Below are 20,996 nucleotides of genomic sequence, written 5' to 3' on the forward strand. Positions count from 1 at the left end.
TCCTTTGAATAGAACACTGTAGGGCTTTCGGATTAGATGGACTACTTTCATCTGAACGGAAGGAAGAGTAATGCTTCTAGTCAGAATGATTTTTATTTTTTAATTAAAGTTGAATTGGTGTGGACTTTTGGCAGAAAGAAGGAAAAAATAAAGTATAATTTATCATTGCCAGGAGGAAAAAAGGATTAATACAATACCCTACAATAATTAACTGAGCATACAACTTAGATGAAAAATATTTTAGCCTGACAGATTTTTTTGAGCTCTCAAACATAGTCAAAAATATTTAAAAGATAACGAATACTCCTTGGCGTAGAAATAAGCCTGGCAGACACGTTCTTGGTGTGGAATTTTTATGGACTAGATAGGCTCAGTAACCTCTGTTAATATTCCACTGCTTTTCCCATAACTGGTCTGCGGAATAGTATCTGATTTCACCTGTTCTAAAAATATTAATTTACATAATGCTATAAAGAAATAAACTTGCTTCTAAGCATAAAGATACAAAATCATTGTATTTTTACCAGGGACAGTCTATTTAAGATTTGCTAAACTATGACATTTTAAATATGCTGCTTGCATCATTACACAATTAGATATGCTTCCCTCATAACAGCACTGTATGTCCACAGGACAGGTGCATAAAAGCAGTTTCTTACACAGTTCTCAAAATCCAAATCGGAGTTTATCTGACACTGTTTCAAATTGATCATTCACTCCAATGAATACATTAATGTTCATACTCTGTAAATGTTTTCACCTCTTTCATTTACAGTTAGGCAAATATTCTGTAGGTATTATAAAGAGGATCATTTTTAATAAGGAAAAAGTATTTTATGACATTTGAGTATCCCTGAGAAAGTCAGGAATTTAATTATTCAGTTATATTTAATCTTGTTTTTACTCTATACCTTCCCTATGTGTTTATTGCTGCACTAAAATATTGCCTTGGGTTGATACTTGATGCTTGGATATTATTTTTCAGGGAAATCAAATATCAGTAGTCTCTAAATACCAAATGAAAAAAAAAATTGTGAACTTTATGTCAAAGCCATGTATGCCTATGTTATATTGTAATGCCAAAATCCTCAGAAGTAGAATAATGCAATACCAAAATTTACAGAAATGTTTCCAAAAGAAAGTTAGCCATTACCACAGGGAGTGTGTTTCATTTCTCAGATATACATCTATATGCTGCATAATCTGGATTTGCAAGATTTCTGGTAAAGAAACTGGCCACAGTATCTTTGTGATGAATAAAAGAACAGACCTTTCTATCCACTTTTTTTTCTTAAAAAAAAAAAAAGGAAAAAAAGCCATGGGTTCCCTGGGGCAGCATGGTACTTGCCCGGATGTTTTCCATCACACCAAGTGAGACAGGTTGGGCGGGCAGGGCGGAGGAGAGAGGCCTCTCGCACAGGAGAAGATGAGGTGCCAGCGGCTCTGCAAGGGAGGATCTTGGGTCGGGAGCTGCCCTGTGGCTGCTCCCAGCTCTGTTTTGGAAGTGCTTCATTTAGTGCAACCCCAGCCACATGCCTGGTGAAAGCAACAGGTCCATATCCATGAGTTAGTTAGACGTAAGGTCACAATTTCAGAACCTCACCTTTCATTCTCATACCTGCTTCCATGTTTGGCGAGAGGTAGTTCTGCGCTATGGTCTAAATATCTGCTCTTACCCAATCTGCTGCGAAATGTGTGTGAGAAATGGTGTGCCGTGACTGCTGTCCACAGCAACATTTCTGTCCAGGAAAGCAGAGATGGCTGTGTTTGCTCCTATCCCAGGAAGGCCGCTGCATGCTTGGTGTTTTGGAGTTTTGGGGTGATTCAAACAGTGTGTTTCTAGTGCCTTTCCAGGTCCAGTTATTATATTTGTTCATAAGCTTACAGACTTTTCCTTTTTAACCGAGGCTGGCAAGAAAAGGAGAAAAAACTCTTTGTAAAAACTGCTTTCGCAATTACAGGTTTGTCATCTCAGGTTAACCATAAAAGGAAATCATACTCATGGGTTTTGCAAGTTTAGAAAATTTTGGCCCTTCTTTATTTGGTAACCAGTGTGAGACTTCTGTACTATCTTTGGAGTACTACTATGCCTTGCTTTCTATAATTACTTCTCTCACATTCTATTTCCCCTTCCAATAGCTATCACTTGATGTTATCTTAGTTTTCTCTATGTCTATGGAAAGCTCCAGTTTATGAAGACTCAGCATAAAGAAACATTGCCTGCAGACCTCTTTCAGTTACAGCTTTAGTCCACTTAAAATTGTTAGTCCAAAGGAATAACAGGTTTTAGACTGCCTTGTTAAATCTTCCCATGTGATCTTAAATGAATTGGATTGTTATATGTCAATAATAAAAACTTCAGCTGACTCTGTTTACATAGCCATATGATCAAAAATCACAATAGATTTAATTGCCAAAATTAGAAACTTATGCAGTACGATTATCATGTGTTTATTCCATGTCAGAGTACTGACTTTATCAGATTTGAATAATGAGAGTTCATATAATTCAAAATTTCACCTAAAGTTTCACATAGTTCCAAAATGTCATCTAAAAGCTGAATTAAGAATTTTAGAGGAAAAAAAAAAAGAAAAGAAAAGTGGAAAAGCTGGGACAACCCTGCTGCTTCAGTAAGCTCTGCTGCAGGCTTGACACACTCCTGTCCTGTGCCCATGTGTTCACTGTGTCTGGCCAGGAAGCAGGGGTGCCAGTCCCTCCGGTCAGACGCCCACCACTTATTGCCTGGGGCTCAACCATACACGAGGGAAGAGGAGAGTTATCAGTACGATGTGGTAGGGAAGGCAAGCTCAGGCTCATCCTCAATTCAGTGTCATGAGGGTGGTTTCAAATAAGGAGACTCAGAAGGAGATGCAAGGAGGTCCCAGAAGGTGAAGAAGCTCAGACACAGGAAAGAAGAGGTTCCTGTGGACACGGGCTGAAGAAAAAGTTGCAGCACCTCATAAAATTTCATTGAGCAACAGAAGCTGAAAACATTTTTGCCCATGTTCAACACGGGCAGTCTTTGTCTCGAGTTTGGCCCTGCCCAGAAGAAACATCCTTTGGTCTGCTTCCTCTTGGATGTCTCAGGAGGCAGACTGAAGACTAAGACTGGCTTTTGCATCTGAAAAGATGATGAAATTACTTCAACAGAGGACAAGGGAGACAAAAGACCTGATAAGAGACATGGTTTCATCTATCATCTCTGTTGCAACGGGCTCTTCTTTTATTTGTGTCTAGAGGAAAACTGGAGGATGAGAAAACCAGAACTGAACTTTGCATTCTGTGCCACTGTGTCATGCAGGGATGAGGGAAGGACCTGTGCAAAATTTCAGGGCTGGAAGATAAGATGAAATGTGAAGTGTGGTGTATAATTGGTCCTTTTGAATGTTTGGACTTGGGGAATGTCTTGAATTTCTATCCCTTCAGGCCTTTTCACACAATTATGTGCAATTTAATTTTAATTGCATCTTCAAGTCAGCACCCACACAGTGGTTAACAAAACCACCTTACTCTTTACATATCAAAGAGCAGACAGTGTTATAACTGTCATATATTCATGGGGTGGAATGAGCAGTTCAGAAATCAAGCAGTTTAGACCAAAAATAGATTCTGTGCAGAACTCCTACATTTTTATTTTAAACTCATTAGAGAGAAATGAGGTCTTTGTTAATGCGGAGACTATTTTCTTTCCTTAATATGGATAGTTAGGAATAATACAACATTTTTATTTTTAAAAGGTGGAAACTAGTTTACTGTTTTAAAGGATAAACAGACTGTCAGTGTTGAATGACATAGAAAAGTAAATTTTCTTTATATGCCTCTCCACAACTGGATAGGTTCACCAGTAGATTTCTGTGAGACTTCATGTTTCTTATGATTTGTTAGGTCATGTTTGACCTAATGGAACAGCATACTGTAATTAGAATATGCTGCTATTCCAATGGGATTTGATTAAAACAGCTTCATTTTCTAGCAATTCTTTATAATTAGTATTAGAAGTTATTTACTATACTGACACAAAATATTGAGGTTATCCTAGATAGCTTCATGAAAGCATTAACTCAGTGTTCAGCAGTGATGGTCAAGAAAAGCAGATTACTTTTTTAGGAATCTATAGGAAAGTAATTAATACCACTGTGAATACCAACATGCTGCTATGCCAGTGTATAGTCCACTGGAGGTATGCTGTCCTGGTTCCTCCTTTTACAGAAGGATAAAGGTGAACTGGAATAGGCTTGGAGGAAGGCAACAAGGATGATTAAAAATAATGAATGGTTTCTATGTGCAAAAAGGTTTGGTAAAGGCTTAATCTGAAGGAAAAAAAAAGGAAAGGAAAGGAAAGGAAAGGAAAGGAAAGGAAAGGAAAGGAAAGGAAAGGAAAGGAAAGGAAAGGAAAGGAAAGGAAAGGAAAGGAGAGGAGAGGAGAGGAGAGGAGAGGAGAGGAGAGGAGAGGAGAGGAGAGGAGAGGAGAGGAGAGGAGAGGAGAGGAGAGGAGAGGAGAGGAGAGGAGAGGAGAGGAGAGGAGAGGAGAGGAGAGGAGAGGAGAGGAGAGGAGAGAAAAGAGAAAAGAAAAGAAAAGAAAAGAAAAGAAAAGAAAAGAAAAGAAAAGAAAAGAAAAGAAAAGAAAAGAAAAGAAAAGAAAAGAAAAGAAAAGAAAAGAAAAGAAAAGAAAAGAAAAGAAAAGAAAAGAAAAGAAAAGAAAAGAAGGAGAGAATGAATGAATGTTTAAAAAAGCTGTGATTGGCATGGAGAGGATGGATAGGATTGACCATCCAGTGTCTGTGTAGAAGAGCACCAGCCTTATACTGGAAGACAGGATTAGAACAAAGAATGCCGAAAGTCTGCATGAATTCACTGAGATATGGCATGGAAGGAAAGTCCATGGAGTTTTATAGAATATATGGAAAATATGCACAGTTCAGGAAGTCCCCAAGCAGAGAATGGCTATGGACTCATAAGAGTGTTAGTAGAAAGTAATATATACATTTACCCTGTTCTTCTCATGACACTTTTAGAGACAGCATACGGAGCTAGATGAAGTCTTCATCTCACTCAGCAGCCCTGTTCTTGCTATAAAAGGTTTATTTACTTATTTTAGTAATTTTTACCTCATGACAGTTTTGAGGAAATTAATTAAAGGAAATTAAAATTAAAATTGAGGAAACATTGATTTGAGAAAAGCATTTCTTCCGAGCTAAATGCCAGAACTGAAATCAGTAGTCTAAATTCTTCCTCCCACGCACCAATACCCATGAGAAGAAAATAGATTTACTGAAAGTATTCTTCATTTTACTCAGATATATTCCCCTCAAACACATGTGGAAGAGGCCAGTGAAAGCTGGATGTCTATAACAGTTCTCAGGTCTGATCATAATTCAGGGTTGTTTTACAAGCCTCTCCTATACATAGATACTAGGTCACCAATGTGCTGTAAGGGTTTTATCTGTAGAATGCTTTGAAAAATATTCAAAGCAGAAATGCATACTTGAGTAGCAGGGTTAAACAAAGATTTTTTTCTGTTCCATTACCATCTGATAAGAACAATGTCAGATATAATGTTGTTTAAAATTCTAACCTATTGATTGAAAAGTTTCTGATTATTTTCAAATTACTTCCAAGTGCAGTGTAGAAGTTACAGCCGGTAAGCAGTGATAACAGATAGATTCTGTAACATACTGTAATAATCAATGACTGCATTCTGAGCCCACGTACAGTGTACTGAATGCATCTTGACTTTCAAAGAGTTGAACATTGTTCTTTAAACAAGTACGTTGATAAAGGTAAATCAGTTAGAAGAAGAATAAAAAACACCAAAACATAGCTATCATGGGTAAAGTCCTGATGGCCAACCTCAAAGTAAGCACCAGTAATAAAAGTCTCACAGAAACTGAAACGTTCAGGAGCCATCTAATGATACATGTGAGTTAACGTCCAGAGAGGCCAATTCCTAATCTTTCAAGAAAGACATGAAGCTGCTCGTAATGCTTACAATTGGACAGCACTAAAACAAGAAACTTGGCTCAAATATAACTTGCACTCATCTAGCCTCATGAGTGCATCCCTTGCACTCATCTAGCTACAGAGGTTTACTGATACAGGCTCTGCACTCAGAGGAAGTGGGATATCCTGAAGTGCCTGTGTAATTAAGGAACATTAATCACATTGGCTTGCAATAGCATCAATGTCTTTCAGTCACCAGATGCTCCTGCAAATCCTATATGTAATTTGCCTTAATAGTACTCCATTGCCTGTTCAGCAACCCTGTCCCACTGTAAGGTAGCAAAAGGCTTTTACCAACATTTATCTTGCCATAATGAAACCTGCCTTATAACCTCATTGCTTGTGAGTGATTAACAAGGTTGGGATGCAGGGGGTTAGAGCTGGTTCCCATTCTGCCATGCCACTGAAGTTGGATATGTTTCTTATATTGCCATTCTTGGTTCCTTTTTAAGAATAACTTACTTAAATTCAAAGGACAGCAGTTAAGCATTCCAGCCAAACTGCCAAAACTTATTTTCATGAAAATTATCTGCTCTTATTTCTTATAACCTCTCTCTTGCATAACGAGTCAAGATGAGGCTAGCACATTGCTAACTATTTTTTCAGAATTCATTTCATTTACGATATGCTGGCCTGTGAAGGTTAATAGTACATAGGTGTGTGGGATTAAGTTGCCGCCCTCACTTCTTTAAAAACAGTAGCTATATCCTGCAGGTTACACAGTACAGAAAAAAAACAGTTGTGCCTGTTTATTGATGGTTTCTTTATTGTTCCAAAAATATTATGTATTCCCCAAAATGCAGGAATTTTTATTGCCTTGGTAGATTCACTGCCAGAATCATGACATAAAGCATCTCTACATGGACTGCATGAACAGACTTGTTTTCTGGGGCATTAGAGTTTATTTGGGCTCTCCTTTAGTCTCTGTCTATAAGAATATCTCCATAGTGTCACTGGCTTCTGTCCCAAGAAACTTCGCAAAATAAAACCTGAATGCAGGAAAGATCCACAGGATCTTGCAAAGTTCAGTACTTTAATTTCAATGTTAGGTTTAGATTTTTACTTAATTATCTGAATAGCTGAAATCTATCTCTTCCTCCCCCTTTCTAAATCTCTTAACCAAACCAAATTCCCTTGTGTTAAAATGCAAGCAGTCTTTTCCTATGACTCCTAAGTCATATTCTTTACCCACTCAGATCAGTTCGCCAGATGTCTTCTTGACACTGCAACTCATCTTCTTCACCATTATCCACATGCTATCCCTGACCTGACCCTACCCTGAAGAGACACTTTCTTCTGCTCAAAACTGTGTGTGGAGAAATTATATGTATATAATATATATATAATATATATAATGTGTATATGCATAGGTTTCATGTATTTTGACATTATACTTTTGTATGTATCTGTGTCTATGCATATATATCTATATAGAGATAGAGATTTTTTTTTACACAGAAATCTCAGGGAAGTGAGAGAGAAAAAAATTCTGAAGGGTTAGCCAGTCTTGCAGACAGAAGTCTTGTGGTATTAAGTTTAGAAGTTGTTGCACATGCTCAGCCTGGTTCACCCTGGACCCATCAGGGCCAATGCACACAACGCACAGCCTTACTGAAATTGAAAAGTAGGATGTAGGAGAGTGAAGTTCATCCAAACTTGAGCAGGGAAAATACTGAGGGTATTTTGGGCTAAATCAGGAAGGAAGTCCCTGGTTCAAAACACATCATTAGTCTGTATTTTAAAAATCTAAATGTTGTTTACGTGTGAACATTGTTCTTAGGGCTGATATCAAGTACAAGTAAAGAAGTAATCCCCAAATTTGTCAGCGTACAGATCACATTTAGAGATACTTTCAATTAAGGTAAAAATGACACAGTTGCTTATCCCTGGAAAGGTTTGAGCTTATAAAATTCTGAAAAGATACATTCATTAAAGTATAGCAACTGGTGAGAATCAGTGAAAAATCCATCTTCTTTGGATAAATGCCATTGTTGATTAATCTCAGTATGTTTCAACCACGCACAGATTCCTCATGGTTTCCCCATAAATACGCTGCTCTCATTTTCTGGAGATAACAGCCTCTCTTGTGTGTCCAGGTCCTCTCCAGCTTGGGACACTGCTTCATTTGAAGGATTTGCTTTCCTGAGTTTAGCTCTGGGGACTCAGAGCACCTTATCACACTTTCACCAGCTCACTTTCTGCAGCACTGGGGACAGAGAGGGAGGGAAAAAAAGGGGAAACCAAGAACAAAACAAAACAAAACAAAAAAGCATGCCAGGGCTTGTGCCAGTTCAATCCAAGCTCTCCAGGGATTTGTTTTTTTTTTGGCGCCGGATTAGATGTCAAACCCAGCAGCGTTTTCGGTGCCCGTGGAGTCTCCCGCGATGCTAATCCACAGGGGCACAGCCGGAGGGGCGCTTGGGGGCTCGTCCTCCCGTGCAGCCCCTCGATTGCTGCCCCGGGGGCGGGCGCAGGGCCCTTATCAGTCCCCGCCGCCGCCAGCGCCGCAGGGGCTGCGCCGCTCGCGCCGACAGACCCGCGTGCCAGGCCCGGGCTCCGGCAACGAGGGGCCGCGGGGATTTCACAGAGAGTCCGCGGAAGGTGATGGCGAGCAGAGGGAGATGAGAGGAGCTGGAGTTAAGCCGAGGTATAAACATGGCGTGGTGGTTTGGTTGCTCGTTTCTGGCTTTAAGTGGATTTTATGAATTAATGTTGAATTGTGAAAGCACAAAACGTGATTTTTTTGCTGTACTCCTCTTGAATCTACTTTGCCAAAAATTTTACTGCTTTTTTCATTCCTTGCACAAGTACAATTGAGTCTCTTCATTATCTCACATAATTTTCATATTAATGTGGTTATGTCCTCAAGTTATTCTGACTCTGCTATGGCAACAGTACTGCAAGTAGCATATTTGCTATGCCTCTCAATGGTGTGCTTCATTGCAAACAGTCTCTGTCTCAGAAAGATCTTTGTATGGGGCAATATATCTTAATGCTTTATTTTTTGTTTGAAAGACGAAGAATTGTGAAGTGCGTTAATTGCATAATTTGGCATTATAATTCTGGCATGTGACAGGGCAGTATATTTTATGACTTCTAAAACCTAAAAAGTCTTTTTTTTTTCCTGATACAAAGGACTTTTAAAAATAGATTATTAATTTACAATTTTACATGTGATGAACTATGAGGAAAATTCATGCAATTCTTTTTTTATATTTGGCATAGCTGAGTTGTTATTCTACAGTCAAGATCCGAATAAGAGTCAATTTCTTGTTCAAATTTCTGTGATAGCTTCTTTGGATACTACCCAAAGAAAAATGTTCTCAGTGAAGTACCTATTCATACCTTTTTCCTATGAGATTTCGTCCCTTAAATAAATGGAATCATTGACCATCTTTAGAAAAGATAACTCAGGCCTATATAGTCAGTAAATTCCCCAGCTTTCAGAAGCTGTAACAACGGAGAAATTCAGTGAAATATTTGGGGAAAACTTACATAGAGTGAGTGAAATATAATGAAAGATTTTTTTTAAACAAGTCTCAGCAGCATGAATGAAATGGAAGTGTGGAAGTTCCACACTTGGAGCTGGTTTTGGATGCCATTCAGGAACATGACCTGGAAAAGCTTTTCATGTTGCTAGAGAAATAAAGGATATTGCAGGCACCTACTTAGTGCTAAAGCAAACAACCAAGATAAAATAGGCATTACTCTGATAACAGTCCTTACTTGGCTAAAGTTAATGTATATGTGCCACAAAGGTTTTCATAAATCCACAGCTTCTTATCACTGTACTTCTTCTAAAGGCAATACAGAAAGTATATATATTCTTGGACGTTGTAGTAGGTGGAAATTTCAAGTTTGTATAATCCATACAATAAAGCGCATAATTTTAAATGTTATCACTCAAATATCTGAATAATTGCTAGTCCCTTTCATTCTAAACAGCACTCCAAAAAGATATATATATATATAATTTCCCCACATAATTTAGCTTTAAGATTTCCCTGGTGAGGTCAAATTAAGTTCATAAAGTTTACCCTAAAAGCAGTTTCAAATGTTCATTTTAATAATTTTTTTTTGCTTGAAAATGCTACTAAATTCAGAAATTACGCAATGCTGTGATAGACTTACAAGCTGTTTTGTCTGCATAATTTACAGATTTATCATTATTTTAGTCAGTGTCACAGCCTTGTAACAATTCAGAAACTGTAACAACTGAGAAATTCAATGAAATCTCTTCTGTGTAGACTTGCAGAATTTATATTTAACTTTTTGTTTGCTTAAACAAGAAACACACCTTGTCCCAGACTCTATATTAACTTTCTGTTTGTTACGTTAAGGAAGAACAATCAAATGTGGTTCCATTCTTTTTTTTTTTTTTTTTTTTTAGTACCTGACACTAAGGTCATGTGAGAGTGTCTGCCATTCCTATACAGCATAAAAGGCAGCAGAATCTAGCAGGCTTTTGAAATAAGAATGCTAGTAGAGCAAAGATAAAATATAGTCAGGTAATATGAATGATGACTATTTCCACTAAAGGAATAGATTCTCTTGAAAAAGGTAAAAGAACAACTTCTAAAGAACAATTTGTGATAAGCAATGGATGTGATTAGAAAATCTTGCTGTGACAGTTTAGAATTTATACCTGTTGCATTCATGGACTCCAAGAAATGTCCACAACTCACAGTATATTCCAGAAGTCCCAGAAACACAGATCTTACTCAATAAAATACAACGCAGATTTTCATGTAACATTACATAACAGTTATATATTTTAGGTAAGTTTATAGAGGCTCAGTTCATACTACTTGAGTGCCCAATAACTTTTTCATAGTTTGTAATTTATGTTTGTTTATATTGTGCAACCAGATAGGCTATTTTGATTTTTGAATATATTTTATAAAATACACCACTATTTTGTCGTATATGTTGACTCTTGTGTCTAAAATGTTTGTAATGATGTTTTAAAGGAAAATGTCGACTCACCTGCTTATTAGATGACACTATTGAATTGTATCTGTAAGAACTGTTTAGACAATTTACTAGGTTTCATGTTGTGTTGGGTGGTAGTTGTACAGATAATTAAATAAGCTTCAGAACTTCCAGTTTCATTTACTACCCATCTATCTTTCTTTTTAACAAAAATAACTCTTTTGTATCTTTTGTATAATACTATACTGAAAGAAATTTCTTAATTTCCTGAAAATATTTGGGGCTAAATCTTGAGTGGTATAAATTGGCATAGTTTCATCTGGTTCAATCAGTCTTGCATTTTATACCAGATCTTCATGAGACTCCTAATGTTTCAAAGATTTGTCCTTTTTCTGCAATAGGTCTTCTTCTACTCTTTTTGTCTGTACAAAAAATTAGAGTGGAATCATGCTGCTATCATTTTATGGAGACGATTTTTTCTAGTTTCTGGATTTCTTTTACTTAGAGGTGACTTAGTTGTATCACTAAATGGAAACAAGGTTTTTTTAAGCATTTTTAATACAATTCTCTGTTTTTCTCCACCATGCGGAAGACTCTGATAATTTCGTTTGAATTAAATATTTTCCAGCAATATCTGTTATGAGCATGTAGACAAGAGCTTCAAAGTCCTCTGACTGTGGATATGAAAAAAAAAAAATCTTAAGAGCTTATGTTGGGTGCTTAATTCTAGAAGGGGAAAAGACTTCTAAAGGAAAATGTTTATTCAGTGCGGCGTATTCACTGCATATCAGCACCATTAGTGAAATTTTCTTTTATGTTTGAAGTTTCTCTTTAGAGTACTCTAAGTAGTGTTTAACAAGAGCACAGAATTTAAGGCATTTCCTCTCTCTCTTTTAGGCACAGAAATCATGGATAGAAAGAGCATTTTACAAGAGAGAATGCGTTCATATCATACCCAGCACCAAAGACCCCCATAGGTAAGTGTATGCTACTTATAGGAAAAATTGAACTCATTTGCAAGATGTTAATACACATGTGTGTGTATTTATATACGTATAAAAGGGGTAACCAGATTTAGAATGATTTGTGGCTAATTTGTTTTTTGAAGATTCACAGTTTATCTAATATTACCCCCCTGTTAAGTCATGGATTTAAATTACTCAGGTGGTTTCTCTTCCCTGTTTAATATCGTAGGTGTTGCTGTGGGCGTCTAATAGGTCAACACGTTGGACTGACTCCAAGCATCTCCATTATTCAGAATGAGAAAAATGAAAGCAGGCTTACTCGAAATGACATCCAATCGGAGAAGTGGTCCATCAGCAAGCACACACAGCTCAGCCCCACAGATGCTTTTGGAACCATCGAGTTCCAAGGAGGCGGCCACTCCAACAAAGCCATGGTAACCTCATTTTTTTATGATAGCACTTCTAGCTCCAAAAAGGTTTTCAAAAAAACTAAATGACTTAATTTCATTCTGAAGTTCTGTGTAGCATAGGACCATACTTTATACTTTTACATATCTTGTGCCAAAGTGAACAGAGTGAACCATAAAAGCTAAAGCACAGCATGAAAGAACCTACCTTTGTGAAGACATGCTAATGTGCCACTACCTCCACTGGCCAGCCATCTCTCCTTTTTTTTTTTTTTTTTTTTGAAATAGTTTTAGAATTAAAATATGGTTTCCCGTTGTCCAGTATGTCATTGCAAGCCTGGAAAATTTGAAGAATACGAGATGTCTCTGAAACCGGGACATAAATTGAGGGATAGGAGTTAGGCTTCCTTATCTTTCAGTAAAATAGGGGCCCAGTGGTAAGTCATTAAGCTAGGAACTGGGAATTCAATTTCTGTCACAGATTTCCTTGAGAAAGTCACCTATCATGATATATATACACTGCTATCAAGTGATGCCATAGTATCTGAGAAGATTGCTCCATTAAGGAAGTGATACATTTCCAGTGCCTGTGCTACCCCAGGCATGTATTTCTACATGGCATTGCATGATCATGAAAGAGAGGGTCTCCGGACCAACTGTATCTAAACTCTAGTGCCTGGAGCTTTGGGCAGGAAAAATGATTGTGTCCAAAGTGGATACCGGCCAAAATGCTGATATAGGCAGCTATGAGGGCAGAGGCTGAGCAAACATAGCCCCACGGTTCAGTGTTATCTTCCTTGCTTCAGTTCTTCACAGCAGAAGTTCTTCACAGTTCTTCACAATCTTCTACATGATTTAAACCAAAATCAGCAATATAGTATTCTACCAATTGACTCCAGGCAATTAGAAATGTCATTTTACCTTTTTGTGAAAACAAAGATTTACTCTAAGATTGCAACAGCAAATGTGGATTCAGAACAAAACAATAGAGAATATGTAGGATTGCATATTGCTAATAAAAGTGGCTGTGTCATTAATTTTAAATCCCCAGTCACAGAACAAAATTTCACAAGCAGTATTAATTTTGATAACACTATAGAGTTGCTAGAGAATCTTCAGCAGGACTGCACTAAGCTGCTTAAGTCAATGATTTTAATAATTGAGAGTATACTAGATTATACAAAAACATAGATTAGGTAACTATATAATGAGATCAGTTACACAAGTGGCCTTTCTTCTCATCTACTAGACACAAATGATACTGTAACAATACTGTATCCTCTTTTTTAGGGGGACACTCTAAATTCCTATAGCTCATTCATTAATATTTAAGAAACTCACTTCACAGTTTTGCCATTCACATTTAAGTTTGTTTTTGTGGCAAGTTTTGAGTTAGAACAACTGTAAAAAGGCAAGGAACAGCTAAAGGCAGAGAAGGATGTGGAGCTGCATAAACTTTTGAGCAGCTTTTAAAACAAATTGTTAAATATAAAAAGAAAAAGACCGGAAATTAATAAAATGGAATCAGTGTAGATCAGCTGACTTTGAGTAGTTTTACAAATAGCATGTAGCAGTCCATCTAACCTTATATTAGCAAGGTAATACCCTAACTCTTTGAGTAGTTACCAAACTAATGTGACAGGTTACATTTCAGTTATGAGCAATATTCTGGATCACTGCAGAATAAAGAGATTATGGTCGCTAGATCTGTTAAGGCAATCCTGCTGTGCTCAATTTTGTCCTGAACTTGTGACCAAATTAAACCAATCTTTTTGAATTTAGCATCTGCCTTTCCATGCACAAAAGAAATTGTGCTATTCTTCTGGATGCCATATCAATCTTTTCTTAATGACCACTCTTTACTGAACTGAAATTGCTTTAATTATGGCTAGTCAACGTTAAATGGAATTGGTTTTTTGAAAAGCTTTAGTTAGTTAAAAACATTTGTTCTTTTTAAAAATAGATTCCTCCTAATCAAATGCATTCCAATTATATATTTAATATGCACAATAAAAAGTTTGCATGTGTTTGCAGCTGCAGAAGACAGAAAGTTTTCTACAGTATTACCAGCCTAATGTTTCTCTTTCTAGATGGAAATATATAAGAACTTAAATAGAATTCCAAAGTATGTAAACAGTTTTGACAGAAAGACCTTCTGATATTCAGATCCACAATACATTACATGTTAGTAGGTATATTTGGAAATCAGCTAAATAAAAGATACTATTTTTTTGCTTTTAAAATGCATAGAGTTTTGTCAAAACTGTTCAAAAATTATCTTGAAAGTCCTCAATGCTTTTGAAGGAGAGAAAAGACAGATAATCTTTTAATTGGCATAAACCGTGAAAAATACAATAGCTTTTATTTTTTGTTGTAGTAAATTAATATTCAAAGCACATTTACAGAATTTAAGAAATGATGTACTACATGGAGAGAGAGGTAACACACAAAAGCATCCATCCAAAGTCTGTTTAAATTTATGTGGGTCCTTCCACTGACTATGTAGCAGATTTTAGATGTCCTTAAGACATAAAGAGAATATTAATTCATAAGGAACCTGCGTGGTTTCAACTTAAGTGACAGATTTATTAATGAGTTTAGAGCAAGCTAGATCAGGATGATTTCCCTTGAAGGGATCAGTCTTGACATAAAGAGCAATTTGCAACACTGCAATCCTACTCAGGGTGGGTGAAATGTCCAGCAGCAATGGCCTGACCCCAAAGTGAAAGCAAAGCAGCAGAGTTAGACTGGCTTGCAGAACGCAGAAAGTTATCTGAAGAGATTTCCTCTAAACAAAACCAACAAAACAGATCTTTATCTAGGTCTTTCCGTTTTATTCACTGAGTGTGAATAAAATGAGAATCTTCGCTGCAGTCAGGCACCAGAGACTCAGTAGGACACTCAGTTTGAGTGACAGTGCAGGATTTTTACTGCTTTGGAACTTCCATTTTCTGCCTAGGGCAAAGTCTGTCCGTCTGATTGGTGAGAGACATGTATGTTTCTTAGGTAACTACTCCACAACAAATTGTAATAAATGCTGTCATCAAATGGCACACTTCTTGAAAACCTCTGGGCCAGGTTAGGAATCAAATGGATTTGATTATTTCAACTGACACCATTTTATGGTCGTATCCCAACCTTATTCAGGTCCATCAGTAAGTTTTTTTGGTTAAGAACGGCGCTCTGCTTCCAATTTTGACCTTCTCTGCTGATATGTAATAATTGAAGCCTTGCATCCTATTCATATGTCCCTTCCATAAAGGAGGGACTAATAATTTGCCATTAGGAATGATCACTTCTACAGTTGGCAGATGGATAACCCAGACCTTGAAGTCTGGGAGAATAGAGCAGTAGTTTAGCTCAGGCTCATATTTAAATTTAAAATTACCTCAGGAAGCTATTGCAAAAGAAATCAGGAATGGCAGAATTACTCATTAAGATTCTAAACAGAAACTAAAAAAGACAAAATATTCTGCTACGGTATTGAAAGAAATGAATTTTTAATATGGACAAAAGTGGCCTTAAAAGTGTTTATTCATAATTTAATGGAATCTTAGGAAATGATGACAGAAGAATTTTCTCATGCTCACTAGGTGTCATGTGAAGTAATAGCAAAGAATTATTTTAGGCATACCAAACTGAAAATTCCTTTTGTAAGAATTAAAATGAATATCACAGGCAGAAAAATTGAGGTCTATGCATTTTCTCTGTAAAGAAGAGAAATCAACATTTAGAACATTTTTCTACAAAATGAAGATCATTTATGATGGTTCAAATTTAAATTTACATTAAAAAAAAAAAACCTTTTGGATTTATTTTCACTTAAGTCTCCTCTTTACAAAGTAAAACAAATTCTTATCTTAAGTTTTTTACCTATGGTACAAGAAACAAGTAGTCATTTGTGAAAAAGGCATCTCAAAAAGGCATCTCAAATAAATGTAATAAAATATTTCTAACTCAGCATATAGCTTTAACTTTATTGAAAATCAGAAGTCTAGAAGGACAAGGATAGAAAGAGAATTTTGCCAATCGATGAGCATGTTTAAGAAGTTAGGGGCAGTGAAATCACACCTTCTGGGCACAAGCAAATACTAGCAAATGAAAAAAACAATCACTAGGTAGAATAGGTACCTATACATTTGATTCTGTGTGTCTCTTCATTTTAGTGCCAGCCTTAGGCAGGAGGGATATAAGCCGAAATGAAATTAGAGCAGTTATCTGGACCACTGAGTGTCCTCTGCTTTCAGTAAACCTATATGACTGCTACTTCTATCAACTAATTTTCTGCAATCATCTTTTTGATGTTAAACTTTCGCTCTACATTCACCAAAGGCACGATAAGGTGCATAGCCTCCACACTTTCACTGGCACAGTGTTCAGTCTTCGGAGACACTGGAATAAAGCCCATGGCTCAGTATAAAAGGCTGCAACGTAACCAGGACTTGCCTTTGCAGCCTCAGCCCTCCCCAAAGGGCCAAAGGGAAAAACATTATTCTCCTGACAGCTCTCCTATGAGCTAAAATTTTGACAGCTCTTTATTCCCAATTATTCACTTCACCATTCCCTAGTGGATGGGAGCAGGTACTGTTCAGGGTTTTACCAGCTTCCAGGTAATTCGATAGGTTACTACGAAGGATCCAATACACATTCAATGTTCAATGGTACATTACACTTCTGCCATTTATGAATAATGTGTGTTCTTTGCCTATTAGCTGTTAATAACTTACATGGGGGCTGCAAGGAGCTTTACTGATTTAGTGGAGCTCACAAGTTCTTGCTCAACTTTTAATCTGGATGTGCTCCATTGCTTTCCAGTGAGTGTTTGCCCAAACATGTTTCTGCTTCCAAAAATGTAGGGAATGGCTGTTCATCATGCGACAACACATTCTTGCAAATAAATCAGACCTATAGTGTCTCTTATTCAATTAGACAGGAGTCCATGTAACTATCACATAATTCAGCAACTGAAGAACCTTATGGCAAGAAATACTAATTAGATATACTAACAAGACACCAAATTGTATATTGAGTGTGGATATCACATTACCTGTAATGTCACAGCACATAAGATGGATAGAATAAGATAAATTCCTCTAGACTGAGGGCGAGGCACTTCTGTTACACACCTAAATGGTGTCAATAATACCTCAGGGGAAAGACCCCCTTAAATAACTCTGTATGCATTAGTTCAATCAGAATTTTGATACAGGGGCAGCGTCCTATTGCCCATTTTATCTGATTAAGGAAGCCCTTCTTGATTTTAGAAGCTATAGGATGGACTTTGTCTCTCATGATCCTACTTCTGCTGTGCACCTGCAATGCAAAAAGGGTACAACCCTCTGATTCCTTGCACATCAGCAATAGAAAGAGCAGGGGAATAGCCCAGGTCAGGTCAGGAAGAGAGAGGTATGTATGCTATATAATATTATAGAAATTTTGAAGACATTTGTTCACTTTAAGGACTCATAAATGGGTATCATCTCCCTTGAGACAAAATGATGCAAATGTAGCACAGAAAAGACAAGATCTGGATATGTATCAGGGTGTTTTAGAGTACTTTCAGCTTAGTTGTCCTTGGAATGTAAATTCATGAATTTGTAGAAATTAGTCTGTAAGTCTTAAGCTAGCTCTTATTGCTTTCATTCATCTGAAAAGTAATTATTTTGTAGTCTTACTTGGTTTCAGCTTCTGTATGCCTGGGCAACAAATCTCGTCTACTATATTCTACCTTTGTAGAGTGTTGTATACCACTAATTTAAAAATCAGGTACATGAGAATATCTGTTATTGTGGATTTACTTTAGGGTCTGGAAGATGAAATAAAAACATAGCTGTTTCTCTGGCTCCCTGGATGAGATTTCTGTTTCAGATAATACATCCACTATGTAGAGATATTTAACCTTTTAACATGGTTAGGCAGGGTAAAATGCTTGAAGGATAATTTCCTTAACAAAGGAAAAATGTCCAGCCTCTGAATTGCAAATTTTTTCACAATTGCATCTTTTTTCACAAAGAGCTTTCTTTTAAAAATCGTCAAGTTATCAACTAATTTGTGCTTTTTGTTGTGAAAGTCACCTTGTTTTTCCATGATCTGTAGGGCATAGAGCATCTGCATTAAACACCACTGGGTATAACCGGTCTTTTTACCACCACCCTTATCTCTGCAGTATGTACGCGTGTCTTTTGACACAAAGCCTGATCTTCTTCTGCACCTGATGACCAAAGAGTGGCAGCTTGAGCTCCCAAAACTTCTCATCTCTGTGCATGGGGGCCTTCAGAATTTTGAACTTCAGCCGAAACTCAAGCAAGTCTTTGGAAAAGGCCTCATTAAGGCTGCCATGACAACTGGAGCATGGATATTCACTGGAGGAGTAAACACAGGTAACAGAAACATTGAAAGGACAGTATAGTGGTATCTCAGATAATTCATTGTTTTAGCAGAAAGTATTAAGAACTTATCTGATTAGAAAGATGTTGGGCGTATGTGCAAACAAGAACATGCCAAGTTCATACCAGTCCAGCAACTCCCAGAGAATGAAATATTTGCTAAAGTGCATTGGGATGCTGAAAATAAAGCCTCCTATGAGGCAATTATACTAGTGAAGACTTTGTAAGATCAACATTTACCTGCATAGAGGGTTTGGTAACCAGAAGCCCAAAGATGCAAAATTCTTATTATGTAAAACAGGAAGCATTTTCATCCAGAAAAGACCATCTATTTTTTCTTATTATACAACCTGAAGTGTGGGGGCAAGAAAAAAAAAATCTGTTTTGTGGCTATAGAGAAAAACTTCATTGAATAAAAATCACTTTTTCCTTCTCTGCAGAGAACTTGACATATTTTTTTCTATTATGCTTGGAGCAAGAGACATAACATTGTATGCAAAGTTGAGAAAATCTGTAACATTCTGTATGAGTGTGGCCTTCTAAAGACCCAGAAAAGCAGGTGGTCCAGTTCTACTGGAAAACTGTATGGGAATTCCAGGAATAAGCTGAGAAACAGAGTTTGCCCAAATGAAAAAAGTTCAGCATTGCCTTGTCAGTCACCCCTGCCAAAGGAGGCAGAAAGAATGAGAGAATCAAGGGAAAATCGGGAGAGTCATGAGAGCCTGTGGAAGATAATGCATAAAGCCAATAGATGTACATGTAATTTCTTACAATAGTCTCATTTGCTGCATTAACAAAACTACAGTTTATTGCTTTAATAATACATCATATCATATCTTCTTACTTTCTATTAAAAATACTGTCATTAGTTTACCATGAATTAATTTTAATGCACTAAGGATTGACTTCTGCATATTTCAATATGAATACTTTTCTTGTTTTGTTTTTTGGTTTTGGGTTTTTGTTTGGTTTTGTTTTTTAATTTCCAGAGCACATCCAACTTAAAACAATATTTAAAGTAGACCTTTTAAACTCATTGCTGTGGCTTACTACAGGAACACTGTATATGAAACTACAGAAATTTCGTGAATGAGAACTGAATATAATAATTTATTTTGGTAAATCCAAGACCATTGTGTTATGATTTTTCAAACCATCATACTTGTGAATGCCTGGACAATGCAAACAAATGAAAATAATTACTGTTAAAAAGGATTTTTTTTCCTGTAACTAAGTGGGACAATAATCAAAGAATGGAGTAGGAATGACCATCTCTGTGTGTTATTTTAAAACCATATAATTCCAGAGGCAGTACTGCATTATCAGTTACATCTCATTGCTGCCTTTAAATTGTGGAGCAAAGTAGCCAAGTGCTCTAGGCCCAGGTTTTAAAATTGTATAGGTGACAATTGTGTGCTTTATCACTGCATGAAATAATTGCACGAATTAAGAATTTTTCCATACAATCAGTTATGATGATGATGAATTTATACATCAGGTTTCTGTCAAGGAAAAGTATAATAGAAAATCTTGAAATTCTGTTGTTGGACTGTGAATCAGTGATGCAAAAAGGATGATGCATACATGACCATAATCATTAATATTTAATGACTTCAGTTGTTTTAAATATTCATGCCATCCTGTAGGATGATTGTCCTAAATAATAGACATGTCATCAGTGTGGACACATTTTCTCTTCTGAATCCATTGCGATTTTGGTTCTTAGTTTAATTCATAGGTAATAGCAACTAAAATTAAGAGCATTTTTTGTCATTTTTGACATGCATATAATCTGATCAGGAAGTACACAGAGAAACTGAGTAAGAGATAGCATCAATACCATAAAGAGAGAAAACTCACAGGCATCCTTCCATGCAGCCACATCACAAAAAATTAGTTATTGACCTACATCATAAAAATCATTTTTTGATGGAGAAGGAGGAATGATCCATATGTGAGCAATTTTTTCCCTAGCCTACCAAAGTCTTCTTCCCCACACATCCTTTGCACAGAAACACCACTCACAAAGCTGCTCTAAAGCACATTCAAGCAGCATCAGCAGAAAGCACAGGAAAGAGAGCTGGAGAGCAGTCATTCTCTCTGTACTAATTTCTGTTTTCTTGCTGATTCCCAGGGTTTTTTCCAGTACCCTACTGAAAGCTATCTCAGGTGACTCAGTGGTTGGAAAGAATGGTAGAATAGCTTACCACAAAGAACTGTAATGATGCTTTCACAATTTTTCATTCATTTTTGGACACAGGAGAACATTTGTATGCAGCCAACACTTTCTTTTTTTTTCTTTTTTT

The 20,996-nt window shown here is 36.8% G+C and overlaps 1 protein-coding gene across 1 annotated transcript in view; it reads left to right on the forward strand.

Annotated features, from left to right (window-relative positions):
• Window positions 1–8,339: 8,339 nt before the first annotated feature.
• Window positions 8,340–20,996, forward strand: part of TRPM3 (transient receptor potential cation channel subfamily M member 3) — a gene marked incomplete at its 3' end in the record, with an annotated part of 112,919 nt that continues 100,262 nt past the window's right edge. Inside the window, exons 1-4 of the mRNA XM_088537472.1 lie at window positions 8,340–8,666; window positions 11,830–11,909; window positions 12,127–12,331; window positions 18,471–18,684. Of these exons, the coding sequence (XP_088393598.1) occupies window positions 8,340–8,666; window positions 11,830–11,909; window positions 12,127–12,331; window positions 18,471–18,684 (826 nt within the window). The remainder of the gene's footprint in view (window positions 8,667–11,829; window positions 11,910–12,126; window positions 12,332–18,470; window positions 18,685–20,996) is intronic.

Source organism: Tinamus guttatus, unplaced genomic scaffold (assembly GCF_059628265.1).
Source record: "Tinamus guttatus ecotype Peru unplaced genomic scaffold, ASM5962826v1 Tinamus_guttatus_pri_ptg000782l, whole genome shotgun sequence".
Classification (NCBI taxonomy): Eukaryota; Metazoa; Chordata; class Aves; order Tinamiformes; family Tinamidae; genus Tinamus; species Tinamus guttatus.